We start from the raw sequence: 18837 nt of genomic DNA, 5'->3' as shown, positions 1-18837 counted from the left end.
ATCGAGCTTAGTGGAGTGCGTTGGCAAAATAAATTTTGCGAAATACGTCGAAATATTGGAGGAAGAACTCTTGCCACTTTATTCCTCGGGTTTCAGGGACAAGACCACAACGTTGTTCCAGGAAGATGAAGCACCGTGTCACACTGCTAGAAACACCCAAAAGTGGCAGGAAGAAAATGTTATCCAGAAGTTGCCCTGGTCGAGCCAATTTCCTGACATGAACCCCATCGAAAACCTCTGGGCCATACTCGACCGGCAAGTCAAGAAACAACAGAAAAACCAACTTCGATTAGCGATCTACTCCAAGTTTTGAAGCAAGAGTGGGCGAAAATCCCACAATCTAAAATTGACGAGATGATTTTCACGATGCCCCAAAGGATCAACGAACTCCACGAAGCGAAAGGAAGATCTACTAAATATTAATTCATTTATAAATATATCAATTCATAAGAATATAACTGAAAAATTTCATTTTTTCTGAAAAGGTGGTGTCTATTTACTTGTGACCATGCTGTGTGTGTATATATATATATATATATATATCATGTGTAATCACCACTAAACACATATAACAGCAATACCAATGAAACATTACCTTGCTTGTTTACTTTGAACAACAGGAGGAAGTTGTTGGGGGTCACCCACAAGGACAAATCGGTGACAATGAAGCAAAGGACCCAAGCTTGCAACTTGTAGTATTTGAGATGCCTCGTCTATGATACAGAAGTCAAATTTTCTTTTTCTGAACAATACATGATTGATGCCCAAACAAGTAGTAGCTACGACAGGCTAAGAAACAAGAAAGTTGAATAAGACAAACAGCATGTATCTAACAACAATAGTATGAGAAAATACAATTGAAATTAATTAAAGATGAATGTCAAAAACAGGTTATGACCTATAACTTAAACAAGTTATTAATAACATTTAATTTGCTATTAACAAACTACATTTCAATTGTGAAATAAATAAAATCTCTCTTAGTATGTGTTATTCATGACTGTTTGGCAATACTCATCAATTGTTAAAAGAATATCACTTACCTCCAGAGCTGTCTTGCAAATTTCTTCATAGTATTATGTTAAAATTTCATGCTTCATCCATTTGGATGTGATAAAACAAAATTTCTCAGGGGTTAGTCCCACTCCCTTCAAACTTAGTAAGAATTTTCTGTCTGAACTTTAGAAATTTTGACACTTCTCATTTTGAAAGAAATAATGCAACATAAATCCCCACCTATGTTTTTTTATGTCTTTCAAGCATTTTATATTTTAACAGTAGATGCCAGAAAATTATCAAGAAATGCTGAGAAAATTTCAGGCAGAAATTTACATGTTAGGGAATAACCCTCCAATTATTTCGTTTTACAGTTCCAAAATGGTAACAACAAGAAATCTGAGTGAAACTCAAGCATGAAATTTGCAGCAAATTAAGAAAAACATTTGATTAAAAATGTAAGAGAAAATCAGAGAGAGTAGAAGCTGTTTTAATGAACCCCTTTCATTCTTGGGTAATATCCATTAAACTGAAATGACTATTCTTAGCCCAAGCAGACACTCAGTTCAAAGACAGTAATATTTCTCAGCTTTTATTAAAGTATTTGATACACTATATGACATAACTGTTTAGATAATTTTTCACTTTAATAACGTAAACATTTAAAAGAAATGTTTAATAATAAGTATTTCGTCCTCTAGTTTTAGCCATTGGTATCTTTGTGATTCTATAAATGTATTAAGCTTTCTCAATTGTTGAAGTTTTGACCACTGATGTGTAACCATAATAATAAAAATTCATGTCATATTTCGCTCCGTGATTTTTGAAAAACCTATTTTCAGAAATCAAGTTATGGTCAAACAACCAAGAAAAACTCTCTTGCCATCACCAGGCACACAAAAAACAAAACAACTACCACATATGCAAACACTGTGAAACAACAACCACAACAGAAACCAATAAAAACTCTGAAGAAACAAACAGGCAAGAAACACAAAATCAAAATAATGCACAAGAACAAAAACAAGCAGATAATAGCCCAATTTTTGAGGATATTAAAAATATAGCTAAAGATTTCTTCACACAAATACAAAACCCAGAAAACACAACAGACTACTTTACATTGTTTATGAACATAGCAAAAATATACATTATGCCAATCATCCCATTATTGTTCTAAAAATTAATGGTCACATTCTTCACATAAACATTCACTATACAACACATTAACATCCAAGGTGGTCTTGTTTCCAAGAGGCACGAGATCGAAGAGTTAATTAATTAAACTAATCCAAATATATTAGTAATAACTTAAACTATGCTAAATAGTCAAAAATCCCTTCAATTTAAAAACTATAAAACAATTAGACATGACAGAATTAACAAAAATGACCCCAAAAGAGGAATAGCTTTATTACATAAATCAACTTTATCAATAATACAGTTAGAATTACAAAGCAATAATGAAAATATTACTGTTATATTTATATATAACAGATAAACAAATAATAACAATAGCAGGAATATATTGCTCCCAACGAATATTGTGGATACCAAATTTTTAAATAAATTAATAGAATATAACCAAAAAGTAATAATGGTAGGTGATCTTAATAGTAAACACAAAAATTCTGGATGCAGTCGTATGAATGCAAATGGAATCAAATTGTTAAACATTTTAAATCAGACGGAGTGTGTTCTCTTGAACAATACCACACACACCCTAACCTGTTACGCTTATAATACAAGTGAAATCCTAGATTTATGTATTACAACCAGAGATTTAGCTAAATTCTCTAAATTTAATGTAGAAAACAATGTGGATAGTAATCACCTACCTATAACCTGTGTTTTCGATCTTGCCCGCCATAATAATCAACCTATAGTAAATCCTAAGTTCGATTATCAAAAAGCAAATTGGACAAAATATGCTAAGGAATTAGATAAAGTAAAAAACCATCTGATATTGATGAATACTGTCAAACAATCTATGGGTGCCTAATTAATCAAAGCAGCTGAAAAGGCAATACCAAAACAACAACCACACAAATTATATTCAACATGGCAACCACACACACACTTGGTTGGCTTTAAACATCTGTGGGATAAAGTGAACACAATACCTGTCAATAAAGAAATCAGAAGAGTGGGCTAAATAAAACTTAACCCATTTGTCCTTTCACATTGTTTATTCTTCCTACATTACTCTATGTAGTTTTAACTTAATCCAGTGATCAAGACTGATTGTATATAATTTGTATAAGTGTAACTGTTATATCATTTATGACTTCAATTAAATTATACTAATTTACCGATAATGGAAGCTTGTATGGAAATGTGATAGTACACAACTTTTATGATTATGTCATGGCTTAGCTACATCAGTTACTAAACTGACACTAGTTCATTCAATGTACAGTAATGCATCCACGAAAAATAAAATTCAAAAATAATGCTGAAAGGCTTTATTTAATTATGATTTTAACAGAACTATTATTTACGATATTGTCTGGTTCTAGGTCTTAACTATTCTAAACTTAAGGCTGAAAACTATATGTACATTGACATTTTTCTTAGGTTTTATTATCAGTTATATGATAAAAATTACAAAACTGACAGAAAAATGCTAGCTGCCAGTGGTTGAATTTAAGAAATACAACAGCATATCATGCAAGTTATCAATTTACATTAGTGGTGTTTCTCATGTTTTGAAGTTCCTCTACTGTATTAATGAATGTGTTTATGTTCATCTGTTTGAATGATTCTGGTGACCTAGATCCATTATATTTAAGTCTTTTTAATAACATGGCTCGTATTGTTTGATGTTTTAACCATTTAATTAAATTTTATGAAATACTCTCATTTGCTGTACAACTTCCAGCAAGTGTTCTGCTTGGTGCATCTAGGATGTTTTATACATCCAAAAACATTTTTATGCACAATTCATGCAAAGTCTGTCACTGAATTACATGAAATGCTGCTTTTAGTTTTGAAATTTTATGATTTTCCTACATTTAGTAAGAAGTGTAATTATGAAGTTCTTCAAAGATGTTTTATACAAAACTAATAAATTGTAAGCAATATTAGTTCAATATCATTAAACTAATTAAGTTACGTAAAACAAAAATAAATCTATCAGTTAGGGTAAGATTCATTTGCATAAAAAGAAAACAAAAACAAATACCTTAATTATAGTACTTAAACAGGTACATGTCAACAAAGAAAAATTCCACTCTCAATTAAACAAACTGTTAGAATTTCTTTATCATATGTGGACACCTGCTAATTTTCAGAAGTTTCATACATGCAACTATAGATAGGGCTATCAAATGTTCTGTATGATCTCTAAAGACTGTTAAACAATTACATATTTTAACCTCAGACAAAATTTATAGTTAACCAAAACTCACCTTAGAGAGATAAAAATTGGTCAGTTCTTCAACAGAATTAACGTCTTTAGTTAACTTTTCACTACAGAATGGCTGAATTTGAGGATGGATTCTTCCCAGATGACCCAGACGAATGAAGTCCACATTGTGGTTAAGTAATTTAAGTAAGATATTGTCTACAGCAGAATGAGTGTAACTTGTGAGAAGGACAGAATAACCAAACTTCACTAAAATCCTCACCAAAGATACAATTGCTAATGTTTTACCTACAAAATAAAAAAAATACAATTGTATAAATATGCTACCACTTACAGTTTTGTAAAAATTTAAGTTTGTTTATTGTGGAACTGTAGTATGTATGAATGCTGAGAAAAGTTGTAAACAATTATTACATTACTTTATAAAACTTGTGAAATGAAAAGCTATGAGCTCACAGAAGGCAATAAAACCCACATTATGACCAGTTAGGAACTACAGTTTCCAACATATTCAGTTCTCATTAGTCCACCTAAATCAATGATAGAAATAGTCTCTTGTTCAATGGAGCTGGATATTTCATGTACATCTACCTAATCAATAGCTCTTTGTTAGAATATTATCATTATTTAAACTAATTCTACAATTATGGACTCTTTTATACTTGTATTATTATTATTAAGTGCAGTTAAACAAAACTGCAAAAACATGATTAAATACAGAGTTGAAAACAAAGCCCACAACGTATTAGCAAAGAAATGCGACATCATCACATGCATTCCATTTATTAATGTTGTTGGTTATGGTTTTTCTAGAACATAGTTACATAATGTGCTATCTGGACTTTGTTCAACATAGGGAATCAAGTTCTGGATTTTTTGCACTCTAAGTTAGATGATTTATTGCTGACCCATTGGGGGACTCTATTAACGTTCCAGATATTTTAAAGAAAATGTATTGTATCACTTACATGATATGTGGTATTGTTAGTCTTACAATTACTATTTTATGCAGCATTTTATATACTCTTACAACATTTCTTTTTATTCTTCCTCCGTTTTTAAACAAACCTTTATGTCTAAATCTAACTCAAAAATGGAATATAAAGACATTTATAACAATTATGTATCATAAAGGATTCATTATGTAATCTGGATTAGAAAAAAATTATTTTATAATTGTTACACAGAATTCAATGATATAAAGTAACTAACATCCAGAATTCCTTTCTTTTAATCAAATTAATGTATAGCATTTTTTCCCAATCAAATGAAAAGCATTATCCTCCATAAGACTGCAAACTGATAAATGCCTTATTTCAGACAATTTATGGTTTTCACAAATTTTGTTGAACAACAATGCATATGTAAATCTCAACTACATGTATAACAAAATCTTTTAAAACATTTTGAAAATTGGCCTCTTTTTGTTAAAGTACACAATAAATAGCAAAACATTGTAGTAAAATGTGGCAAACAATGATCTTTTTTTTCTTATAGTCTTCTAGATTAGCACTTGTCAACAAATCACATCAGGTTATCCTCTACCTGTTCCAGGCATTCCTCTCCACATGATATAATCTTTACACATTAAAGTCTTTAGTACAGCCCTCTGTTGTGGTTTGTTGAGACATTTCATGATTTCTCTCCCATTCAGAACCACCTGCTTGTCTAAACGATTTAAATACTTAGGTTGCTTTCTGTCAATTACGAAACTTCGTATTTTCTCTGCCTGTGGATCAGGAGACATAAGTCGTGCCAAATTAACAAAGTTGACAGCTATCACACTAAAGGACACGTTAAGATCAATTCGAAATACCATATGTTCCCAACCTTGTCTCATTGTTAAGTCCCTGTAAAACAAGAATATTGTAAGTCATATATTTTTTTATTATTCAACTACTTCAAAGCCTGGAAAATCTGCATTACAATATCTCAAAAAAACAGTTACCATTTGGCTAAGCACAGTATGCACTAAAATTAAAAACACTATGAGAAACTACTGTTTTGAGCTAACACAAAATTTTTATTCCCCATATTTTCTACATCTTTATCTTTTGAGTTTTCTTACATGTAGACTGACAATCTTCTATATAGTAATCTTAACCTGCACCTATGTATTTGTCTGCATTAAATTTTTGATATATTTTTCCACAATTTTTGATAAAGCCACTTAAAATATTGCACGTAGGCTCTTGAACTCCAAAGAGTTTTGTTTTTTGGAAGCAATAGTGATGAACCCCAAAAACAGGAAATCAAGGGCACTTTAGAGCTCTCAGAGGTTCAGTGAGCTGATTTACTTCAAAATTGATATCAATATATTTAGAATTATACACAGAATTTTCTCCATGTATAAAGATACAATTTAAAGTTTGTGAAAAGTCTGTGTATAATTCTAAATATTAATTTACCTAATGTTAGTAGTTTTGCAAAATTGTTATTGCTATTACTTGTTATTTATTACCAAGGTTATAAATAAAAGTAAGAAAAACACTTTTAGCCAAAGTAGCATAATATAATCATGTGCATTTTAGATTTGCATAAGGTGAAGGCAGGAGAGAGATATACCTTTCCAACAACGTTAGTCAGTCAGATTGACAAATCTGTGGTTTTGTGAAATTTCTGTTTTCACTCTACCAACTTTCTAAAGTGTTTTGTTGGCTTGTTTACTGCTCAACAGTGTGTGTAAAAGTGCTTATAAAGTTTTGTTTACATGCTGTTTGCTGTTTGAGATTAATTTGTATTGCACATATTACACATCTGGCCCATTCCTACTCTAAGTATTATTTTACTTATGATATATCAACCAATAATAATAATAGAGACTTAAGTTTTAACTATGATTTTAAATTTTCACATCTTCAAAAATCTTTATGAAAATACAAACTGAAAAACACTTCAAGAAGTTCAAATCTATAAAAATCAAATTATCTAGTTTATATACAGGTATTGTATGTGATTTACCTAAAATATAAGAAAACCAACTATCCTATTAAGCTAGTAATCTCAAATATATTGTTGCAATTACAGCCTGTCAAAATACACAGGTACACTTTTTCAAAAAAAATATTAATACTAATTAAACCTTAAAGACAATTTTGAATTTTCTAAGGGTGTATGAAAAAGAAAAAAGTTTAGGTTAGTCTGAAATAGGTTTAGAAATACCATATTATGTTCATATGTCAAAAGATAAAAAACTTTTAGATTTTGCTAACAAAGTAAAATATATAAAATGAACTGTCAGGATTTCTATATATATATAAACATTTTTAATCATTAAATACCCAGGGGGGTTGATTCAATGCAATTCATATATGGTTTGTTTTACTGCATTACAAACAAAAACTAATGGATAAAATAGTTTGAAACTTCAGATGAACTTTCTACAGATCGTTTAGCTTCTGCAAATAGAATATCTTAACTTATATGTGATAATTGTATGAATTCACAAATTTTAAAATTCAAAAAGATTTAATTGCAATGTTTATTAAGAAACAAGTTGAATTACCAATTTTTATGTTTTCCTATATTCTTGTAAAACTTGCCAAAAGTGCTTATTAAAACTATAAATTTATCTTTGTTCTGACTTGATAAACAATACACACAGTTTCACTAAGTTTATAATTACTACTGTACAATAAATATAACTTTTTACCATACAAAAATTATAAGCAAGACAGCATTAGCTGATAAGCCCTAATGTAAACAAGGTCTAACACTGCAGCCTTGTTTGTCAAACAAAACTTGATATGATGAAGTGAAATATGATTTAACTAAACCTACCTCATATTGTTCTATATTTTCATTATCGTAATTCAAGTGAAATGGAAAAATGATAAAACACGTATTTTACAAACTTTAAAAAAATAATAAATTATTATTGTAATTGTGACAGAAGTTGTTCACAAAACATCTTTTCTTCATGCAACATATTACAAAGATTTTTAATTATGACTTTGTTTAGATCTTTATGTAAATCTAGGACACATACAGTTGAAAAGAAAAGAGAGAAAAACAGCTTTGATTACATGTTTTGATCACTTCTCAAAGCTAAAATATAGGCAATCACGTCACACCATATCGACTAAGGTTGAGAAAAAGTGATCGATTAAAATCAATGAAACTACACTTGCAAGTTTTAAATTAGAGCTTTTTTGTTCAAAACTATTTCAATTTTTATCTTAGAGACTCTGAGTACTACATTATGCTCAGAAACATTTCAGGAAATTCAAAAACACTAAAGTTTTCATTTAGAGCACATTAAAATCAACTCAAAATAATAATTTGTGATTAAAAAATTTTTTATGTATACATTTAAATAAATAAAACTTTTTAGTTAAATCAATTTCATCTCTGAGGTTTTTCTTTTTAAATGTGTGGAAGAATGACTAAAAGTTTATTTTCTATATTTTTTATTTTGCCCTCGCACAATGGGTGCCTTCAACTGGGCACCAAAGGGTTTAAATGTGCTAAACATAACTACAAACTGGCATAAAAATGCTAAAACACTATAAATACTAACTTTTATAAACTAGATCGTTACAAGTCTTAGATAATATCTTAATTTGCTTATTTTACACATTAAGATCTGTTGAGAAGTAAGATAAAAATGAAAAAAACAGACCATTTATATCATTAAAGGTTACTGGTACTTATGTTTCCCCCTCTTATTTTACACATTAAGATCTGTTGAGAAGTAAGATAAAAATGAAAAAGACAGACCATTTATATCATTAAAGGTTACTGGTACTTATGTTTCCCCCTCTTTTTTTGTGAAATAGTTATTATACTGGCAAATATAATTTAATCAATTTTTTACAAATTTACTCATACAGTTATAAATACTTATAGATCAACATACAATTCAACCAATACAGAATGGAAAATTAACTACCTTATTGCAATATCATCAATTTATTTACACTTCCTTACTTGTCAGTCACCACTTCAACAGAATTATTGAGCACTGATAAAACAGTTCCCATTGCAATGGCAACCTCTTGACAAATTCCATCCTTACTTATCAAAACAAAGTCACAAGGATTCAAACCAATGTTTTTCAGGTTGTCAAATGATGCAGAAGAATTCTTTTGGAAAGTCATCACCCATTGACCACTATCCAGTTGTTTACTATGTTTTACAGATGATCTCAAAGTCATTCCACTCAAGCAAATACCTTTCTTCTCCCTGAAAATAATTATTTTATTATGGTGTAAACAAAACTTTTTCTCTTGCCATAAAATAGAAATAACAAATACTCTGATATTATGTCAAATTAACAGTTAAATAGCATTTCTTTCTCCCTGCAGTTATTCTAACCAAATGTGCACAGCGTATTAAGGAAGAAATATACCAAAAATTTACAAGTCTGTTGCATACACACAAAAAATCAAGATATGTCTGTGAATGACCATCACTCAGTCTCACTTTTTCCAATTTACAATTAGCATTTACACAACCTCTAGAATTTCTGACATATGTACAGTTTTTCCCAGTATCCCTGTATACTGTACCTGGTATTTACTCTCCTCTATCATAAACTGTCGCTAAACCAGTAATGTAGGATAAAATTAATAGTTGCAACTCTGACATCAAATACATAATACCATGTTGAATGGCACTATGTAAGAAGGTCGTGGCATGCACACTTTGACCTCTAGCCATTCGCATAAGATTAATATATTTGTATAATATCAAAATAAATATATATTTTCTCTATTCGATGAGTGCATTAAAAAGAAGATTCTAATTTTTCTACATCAGTAGTCAAATTTCAGACTCACAGTAGTTTCTATGACAGTTGGTTGACATTATGTTCAGATTAAAGATAATCAATCATTGTAAATAAAATTTAATTTTACTCATTGCAAGGAAAAATAACATGATAAACAATATCTATGCACTGAAAGGTAAAACTTCTGTTCTTGACTTGAAAATAACTATTAAGAAAAATTTGTGGCTTGAAACTAGAATGCTAAACCCAATGTTTACACAAGTACATTAATTTTGTTTTCAAGCCAAGAAATAGTTTTAATATATATTTTCAGTTTAAGTATACAACTGCTGTACATTGGCACATATGTGTGTGTGTGCGTGTTTTTCATAGAAAAGCTACATCAGGCTATCCGCTGTTTCTACTGATGGGAATCGAATCCATGATTTTAGCATTGTAAATCTGTAGACTTACTGCTGTTCCACCAGGGGACACATATTAGCACTCAAATGTTATTTTATTTTACAACTTCATCTATTTGGGCTAAATAGAATCAGTGGTTTATTTTTTATGTGTTTTATAACATAAAAAAGCATGTAGTTTTCTGTAGAGAATTATTACTACATTTAAAAATTGTGACAATAGCCAATGTTATGACAAATTAACCAAAACTAATTTCTAGAGTGTGTGAGGTGCTCCAGCTTCAAAATCATTGTTATATAAACTTTAATGATTATTGCTTTTACCAACAAGAGCTTAAAAATAAAAACAACCAGTTGGTCAGTGAAGTAATTTAGTAAAAGACTGTTAATTTTGTAAAATGTCATTATCCTAACTTAACAATATAATGTTTTTTTTTGTATACTAATGCAATCTTAGTTTGGTAATTGAAGAAATCTACTTTCTACAAAGAGAAACTATCTTTTCACCCATAGCAAATTATCTATTAGTGTCTTCAATAAAAAGAGTCTTTCTGACAACAACTAGCCTACTTTGTTGTGAATCTAATGTTAGCTTGTAAATATACTTTCTAGAGTGTGTTTTTCTTACAGCAAAGTCACATCAAGCTATCTGCTGTGTCCACTGAGGGGAATTGAACCTCTAATTCTAGTGTTGTAAATCCAAAGACTTACCACTGTCTCACTGGGAACTTATTTTTTAAAGAAGTAGTTGTGATTATGTGGGAAATACAGGAGACCATATATCATTAAATTATTAACAACCTGTTTAATGTTAAACAATTAATTTTGACAATGTGAGAACTACAGTAGATCAGAAGTGAGGAAATTTGCAATAGATTTACCATTTGATGAATAGAATATCAGTATCAACAGTTACAAAAGCAAGGAATAAAACAACAGTTTGCATCACACTTTCCTTTATTTCATTATAAAAAAATTTAACTCAAGTCAAAAATAATAATAAACTTCTTCTAATATCTCTGCTTCAAACCAAATATAACCATAATATGTACTATTACAGAAATAGATACAATTTCTAAAAAGTTCTAGTATTTCTAACTGAAGAAAAAGAAGAAAAAAATTAAAACAAACCTCAACAAGGAATCTTCATTCCAAAAACTTGTTCCATATTTTTGATGTGTGGCAGATAACTCTAAGTTCAAGAGGAGAATCCAGTTTTTAAAATAAGCTAGGTGATCCGAAGACAAATGGTTCAAAGTTTCTGGAACTAAGATGGACATGGGATGATTTTCTGATGATGGGGTGTAATCTTCAATGGCTCTAAAAGAAGATTTTTTTAAATTCAAAATAACCATGCTCCCAACTGTATAAAAGGTGCAAAAACTAACTCTGATACTGACCATAAAAAGTCTTTAATATTGACTAACATTTAATACTAAAAAAAAAAAAATCTTTATTAAAGTAGACAAGAAGTCTTACTATATCATATGTATATTATTCTTTGTACATGTAACTTATAAAACACTATTCTATAAGTTAAATTACAAAACAATTTCCTTTTTTATTTCACAATACTGTTAAGTGCATTTTAAGCACAAAATTACCAAGTATTTATCACAACAAAATATCCAATACAAGCACATGTCTAAATATATAACTTATAATACCACTGAACATAACTGTGGTCTATTAAAAAGCAATTTTTTATTCCAAATATTTATTAAGCACAAATATTAATATATTTCAATACTGTTTTATTATCTTTCAATAAACAGTCAACTGATTTACTTTAAAATTAGATGCACTAGCATTTGAAAAGACCTTTATTTTTAATTTATATAAACAGTAATGATTCAGAAATAAATGATTTTCTTTCTTTCAACTTCACAAAACAAATTATATTTGTTGAAATTTCCTATATATGTAAACTCTCATTAATTAACAATTTTGTGAAATCTTAATCTTTCTGATAAACAAAGAGATGTTCTTCCAGAATTTCTAAAACTTGTCTGTGCTATTAAGTTTCTGTATAGCCCCTTATATAAGCCAATAATATTTTATTTCAAACATTAGAACTTTCCTCAGTTACTATGTTTGCATGATATATGGGACAAGTGCATTCCATAAAGAGGTTGTCTTCAAGGCAAATAAAATTAGTGTTATGGCTACAGATTAACATGCCCATGATCATTAAAATGAAAAGTTTATTTTATATGCAATAACTTTGAAATCACGGTTCTTTAAAGTAATCTAATACTTAAGCTAATACTAAATAAAAATCAATATTCATTTCTATAAAAGCTATCAAAATTCCAGAGTACTACACATACTCAAGTAAACTACCTTTGATATAAAGAACATGAGAGAAGGTGGGGACATTTTGTGCATGCACGCTTATTGCTGATTGGCTCAGGGAGATGAGCACTTCTTGGTGCCATGTTTTGACCCATATCTAGTACCTTTCCTGTGTAATGGGAGAGTTCATTTCGTAGCTGTATTAGACCTCTTACGTTACGATGTTCAGTAGAGAATCGTTTCATCTGGGGACCACCTTGTAAGTACAGGAGAAGTCCTTCTTCAGGATCAGTTGATCTGTCACTCATCATCATTGTATACAAAGTTACTTGTCCCTGATGCTCCATAGAAAATGTAGGCTTCCCAGTCTTCAACTCTAAAGGCACAGTCTAATAACAAGAAACTAAGTTAGGATATGATATCCAGAACAAAAGTGCAATAAACATCTGGTTAAAAAAATTGTCATTAATTCTGAATCTCAGTAAACCATAGGATAGAAAAGTCTACCTTTTTCTGTGATTTTCCTCTTGAATGTATAGTAACATCTACTGTTAAGTCAATCTTTCCTTTTATTCCAAACTTAGGACACCAAATGTTATCTTCAATGTCTTGTACTGCTTCAATTTTTATCAGGTCAGTGTTTTCATTACAGTTATCAGCTTTCAGTTGAGATGGGCCAGACAGCATGTAATGCTGGATCCATTCATGAATATGTGGAAGATAACTCATCATCTCCGTCTCTAATTCAGTCTCTGTGATTCCTAGTCCATACCTAAAGAATATAAATGATGTATTACCAATTTCCAAAACCATCTGTTTTAAGCGTGGTCTTGGACATACATACAGGTATAAAATGACCTGTTTCTGATTTTTAAATTCATCGTATCTAACTTTTTTCAATGATACCTCTCCCACACCTGAAGAAAAGAAGTAATAGCTTATTACCAGTTTATAAATCCATTTCATCAAAAACAAATAATAATAACAAATTATTATGCAGTCTATACTTTATGCAGATAACTTTCAATAACATAAAACAAAATGACAATGGTATGAAAGTTTATAAAGTTTCAATACTTAGATCCTAAAAACATTAAAAATTACATCAAAAACACTCGATAAACATATACCACATACAACTTAAAATTTATTACATATATATTAATCTTTCTTAAGATCTGAACAAAGTTTTAATCTCAGCAGAATGTTTATTTTATGTTTCTGAGCAAAGGTAAAATGAGAACTTCCCAAGCTCTACAGTTCAGAATATACTAATAATGGTCTGACTCTTACTTTTTAAGAATTAATCATTCTATGAATCAAAATTTATGAGACAATGTTACACGCAAGTTTCAAGTATCGATTTCTCAAATATATCTAAATATGAATACAAACTTTAGAAAATAAACAGCTTTTCATTAAAAAGCAAAAGAAGATAATGGTATGTTAACCCATTCACTGTAGCTGGGACGTATATTTCCCAGTACTCCCACACACTCATACTGTGGATGGGACAAATGTTTCCCACTGTTTACACCTTCCTCTGCTGGGTCCAGATTCATCATCTTGATTATCATCACTAGATGGAGAGCTCTCTTGCCTCATTGCCTCTTCATCATCACACATTTGAACACCATTTGACCCACTTTCACTATCTTCTAAGCTATCCGAGTCAAGCGCATCAAGCATATTTACATAGTAATTAGGGTTACTACTTGCCGCTCTAGCAACGCGGGCATGGTTGGCACGCAGTTATTGTACATTCTGCTTAGGCATCTTGTTGGTTACCAAATGTCTAAGAGGGAAAACATATATCAACATTAGGTGGGATGCCAATAAAATATTCCAATTCATTTTACTCCCATATGTCATGCCCACCAATTTTGAATGACGATAGGAAACATTTGTCCCAGTCACAGTGTGAGGGGGGTGGGAGCACTAGGAAATATACATCCCAGCCACAGTGAAAGGGTTAAGGAAATTAATAAAGTTGTACATCTTTGAGACAACTGTCTTGATAAGAAAGTTCAGGAAGGAAGGAAAAGTTTTATTAACAGTAATTACATATCTGGATAGTGCAAGGCACTATGAATTATTTTGGATTATCATTAACAGCCAGTTGGGATAATTAGTTTTAAAATCAATGCTTATGTATTTAATGTTACAACAAAGAATTATTTGTTTTTTACTAAAGAACCACTGACAAACCACTCACAGCCCAATATTTTAGTATTGTATTACTACAATATTTGTAGTATTAGTATATGTAAAATTGCTGTATGTTGATTTTTATTTTAAATTTCATGTTGGACTACAGGTTGCATTACATAATGTTATGGATGAAATCTTCAATTTTTTAGTAATCATTACAAATATATGTAGTCTCAGTTATCATGTTTGTGTGCATGAATCCATTCCAATACATTTGATAATTTTCAGAGTATATCCTCCTACAACTAAGAAATTAACTGAATTACAGTGATAATTATACATAAAATAATTGGTTAATCAAAAATTACGATTACATCAGTTCATGTAATGAAAATAATCAACTAATCAAAACTGACATTTCTGATTATAACTGTTTTTGGTAATTGCCATTATGATTAATTAAAGTTTGTTCAGTTTAAACAATTAGTGTTATGACTCACAAAAATTATCAACTAATTAAAATTAAGGTACTTCATTATTAGTTTTACATAATTCCAACTATCATAGTAATCATAATATTGCCATTATGATTTATCTTAATGATTAAGTACTTAAAGATGTCTACCATATTAAACGAATAGTAATTTGAAAATGTCTTTAAAAAACCAAAACAATCTGAAAATGGAAGATTAATCTCTCGTGAGGATAATGAGTTAATTCAATGTAATTGATTAATTAGCAAATTCCACTAACTGCACAGGTCAATATGCCCCTGCTTTCTTATGTCAAACATCAAATCAGAAAATTAAATAATTTTAATGTGGTACACGAGTGTTATAGTATCTAAGCGATCTTCTTAATTAATTTTTCATCAGTCTAACTGAGCCTACTTTAACTCTTTCAGTATGGGCTTGGCCCCTGGGACCAACCTCATAATCATTTTGTGCTTGTTATAGTTTTCATGATATAACTTTTAAATTAGTAAGCATATGTTCACAAAATTACAATGCTTTCGTACACAAAATATAACTTTTTTAAGTCTTAAGGTTTGTTTTTCTCATGCCCTTTTTCTTTTCTCATGTTGCCTATCCAAAATGGAAAGTAATTTTCATTTTAAGATTAAAAATACTTTAATGCATCAGAAAATTTTCATATTTCACATGCAAAATCATTAAAATGTCCAGATAGTTCTCAAACATTTCTTAAGAAAAAACTTTATATTTTATCTGTTATTTTGACTAACAAATCTCTGTACGGGTTCAATCAATTTGACTGATCTTGTACCACCATAAAAATTAGGAAATAAATATAAATTATGCCTTTTTAGTTCTAGAATGACTACAAATTATAACACAAAAATATAAATGTTTAGACTAAATAGCTCAAATCTCACAACATTATACATTTATGTATATTTATTATTTTTACTATACTGACCTTTCAGCTGTGCTTGGCTAACAATATACAAGTTACAATGACGTGGTGCACATGCACTCAAGTTACCATATTCAATAATATAAAACTGACCTTTAGTCTTTACAAAGTGACCTGTCTTGGTTGTGTTTTAGTGGACTAGTATTTTGTAAAATAGTCACATTTAAATTATTATACATTTTATATGTATATAGATTATTAATATTTACAAACAAGTTCTTAAACTTATTTTTCTTAAAACATAAGACAGTAAATAAAGAAGTAAACCAAAAGTTATCACTTCTAGTTATGACCTTTGTACTTGGTTGCTGGTTGTCATAGCTTGCTTAAGAAATTTCACACATGAAGGATATGAAACAAAATAAGGGACTGTTTCCAAAAATGGAAAAAAGTGAGCAGGGACACTGTTTGATTCAATACATGAGCGATATCTCAGCAAATAGAAAAGATAGGAGGTTCATATTTTATAATCTAGCTTGTCAGTATCGGTAATTTGAGTTCCTCTGTAAAATACGTACAGAAATGTTTGAACTGGAGAAGGCACATTAGCTAGCAGCAATCTTGTTACAAATATCAGTTTAATAGTGGTTAACAATTATTTCTTGCTTTCAGTTTCTATCATGAAAAACTGTATTGCACTGGCAATTTTAATGGGAGAGACGTAGTTAAGTAAGGCTTATGGAAACATGCATCTACAGTTAACAAATGGGTGAAGAAACACAAGATTTGGATTAGAGTAGGCAGATTTTGTTTACAAAATAAAAGTGGTCCACTGGATCTCTACCTCAAAGCTAACTGGTAGCTTGTCACCTTATTTACTGGTCTCCAACCAGCAAACCAGCATTAATTTTGTATCTAATATAACATGAGAAAATTTTAAGTTTTGTACTAAACTATTCAAGTTGCATTATTGTTGTAATATGTCGTTTTGAGTTTTTACAGTTTTTTTTTTAATTTATGAAAGTTTTATTAAAAAATCTCACTAAAAACAGATACATAGGGCATAATACTTACTCCAAATATTATAAAGTAATTACACAAAAATCATATAACATTTATAGTGTCATTTTTCTGCCTTATAGGTAAAAGAAGCCTAAAAATGTTCTACTTTACTTAAACTAAGACTATCAAACACCTAAAAAACACAGCACAAAATGAATTAAATATTGTGCTATAGTAAGTATCTGTACATACATTTCATGTAGACTAGATTGCTGATTAAGCAAAACCTTCAGCCTCCTCTTCATCTCATCTTGAGAGACAATTTTGTGTTGCACCACCTGGAATAAACAAGGTAAGGGAATTATTTGTTTTAACAATTAGTGGGAGAAAAATAAGGTACTTGTAATTATTTTAAAAAGTGTTTTACTATCTAAAGAAAAAAATCAAGGAACATAATCAGTGTTGTACACCAGGTGAGTTAAGCAATAGTAAACAATTCTGTTAAATAATCCTGTTGTAAAGAAGGTAAGATAAATAGGAAACAATTATTGTTTTAAAACTTGGTGTAAAGAAGATAAAAAAAAAATAAACAAACAATTCTATATGGTACTATGAAGTATAAACAAGGTCAGCTAAGAAAATATGAAATAATTGTTTGTTCTGCCACCTGGAGTAAAGAAGATAGGGTAAGTTTTAAATAATTATGTTATACAATCTAGTGTAAAAAACAAGCAGGGAGTAATTATTTGTTATAGAACACGGTTCAAAAATGTAAGAGTTAACATTTTCTTAAATCGAAAATGTATTTCCAATAATACTTACCTCCTCTCACACTACAGCTATTACTCAACTGCCAGGGTTTCTTCCTTTGCCCATCTAAGCATTGGTCTGATTTTTTTCTCGCTTGCTCCAGTTTTTTATTCCTCACTTAATTGCTTTTGGCAATATCTGTCTCGTGACACAATCAACCTACATCATTGTGCCTTCTATCCCGATACTGTATATATATGCACCTCATTCAGATAATATTATCACTTTTTTCAAGACTGACCCAATCTGCAGTTTCTAACACCGCTTCTCTTAGTGGGGAGGAAGGGTGGGATAGTATGAGAGAAGGTAAGCATTATTGGAAAATACATTTTAAATTTAAGAAAATGTTAATTTCCAAAACATACTTCCACAAACACTACAGCTAATATTCCATATTGATAAGGTGGAGGAGCTAGTGAGGGCATTATCCATACAAAATGCATCTGCATAGATCATGGGTGTGCCAACAGAAGCTTAGCAACCTAATGGGTGAACCACACTACATCCAGAACAGGCATGCTCTTCACTCAGAACATTAATTCATGTATTGTGGGTGGAATTTTACATGATCTGTGATCACTAGTGGCCAGGCCCCAACCAGATAGCTGAAGTTCCACTACTCAGGGTTAGAATTATAGGGCCATGGTCCCTATATCCCACTTTGGTGGCTAGGGCATTTCGACCACAATATATATATATATATATATATA

General features: G+C 30.1%; 1 protein-coding gene across 5 annotated transcripts in view; it reads right to left on the bottom strand.

The window, feature by feature from the left end:
• Window positions 1–18837, bottom strand: part of LOC106467583 (DNA replication ATP-dependent helicase/nuclease DNA2-like) — a 48298-nt gene that overhangs the window by 7279 nt on the left and 22182 nt on the right. For all 5 annotated transcript variants that reach the window (XM_022395785.1, XM_022395787.1, XM_022395786.1 and 2 more), the window contains 8 exons: window positions 17570–17655; window positions 13298–13562; window positions 12839–13179; window positions 11627–11815; window positions 9293–9547; window positions 5909–6213; window positions 4407–4651; window positions 596–789 (listed from right to left, as the gene is read on the bottom strand). In XM_022395785.1, the coding sequence (XP_022251493.1) occupies window positions 596–789; window positions 4407–4651; window positions 5909–6213; window positions 9293–9547; window positions 11627–11815; window positions 12839–13179; window positions 13298–13562; window positions 17570–17655 (1880 nt within the window). The remainder of the gene's footprint in view (window positions 1–595; window positions 790–4406; window positions 4652–5908; window positions 6214–9292; window positions 9548–11626; window positions 11816–12838; window positions 13180–13297; window positions 13563–17569; window positions 17656–18837) is intronic.

The sequence above is a fragment of the Limulus polyphemus genome, unplaced genomic scaffold, assembly GCF_000517525.1.
Source record: "Limulus polyphemus unplaced genomic scaffold, Limulus_polyphemus-2.1.2 Scaffold2670, whole genome shotgun sequence".
NCBI lineage: Eukaryota > Metazoa > Arthropoda > Merostomata > Xiphosura > Limulidae > Limulus > Limulus polyphemus.
Note: the sequence above shows the minus strand (reverse complement) of the source record. Positions and strands in the feature narration are given on the sequence as shown.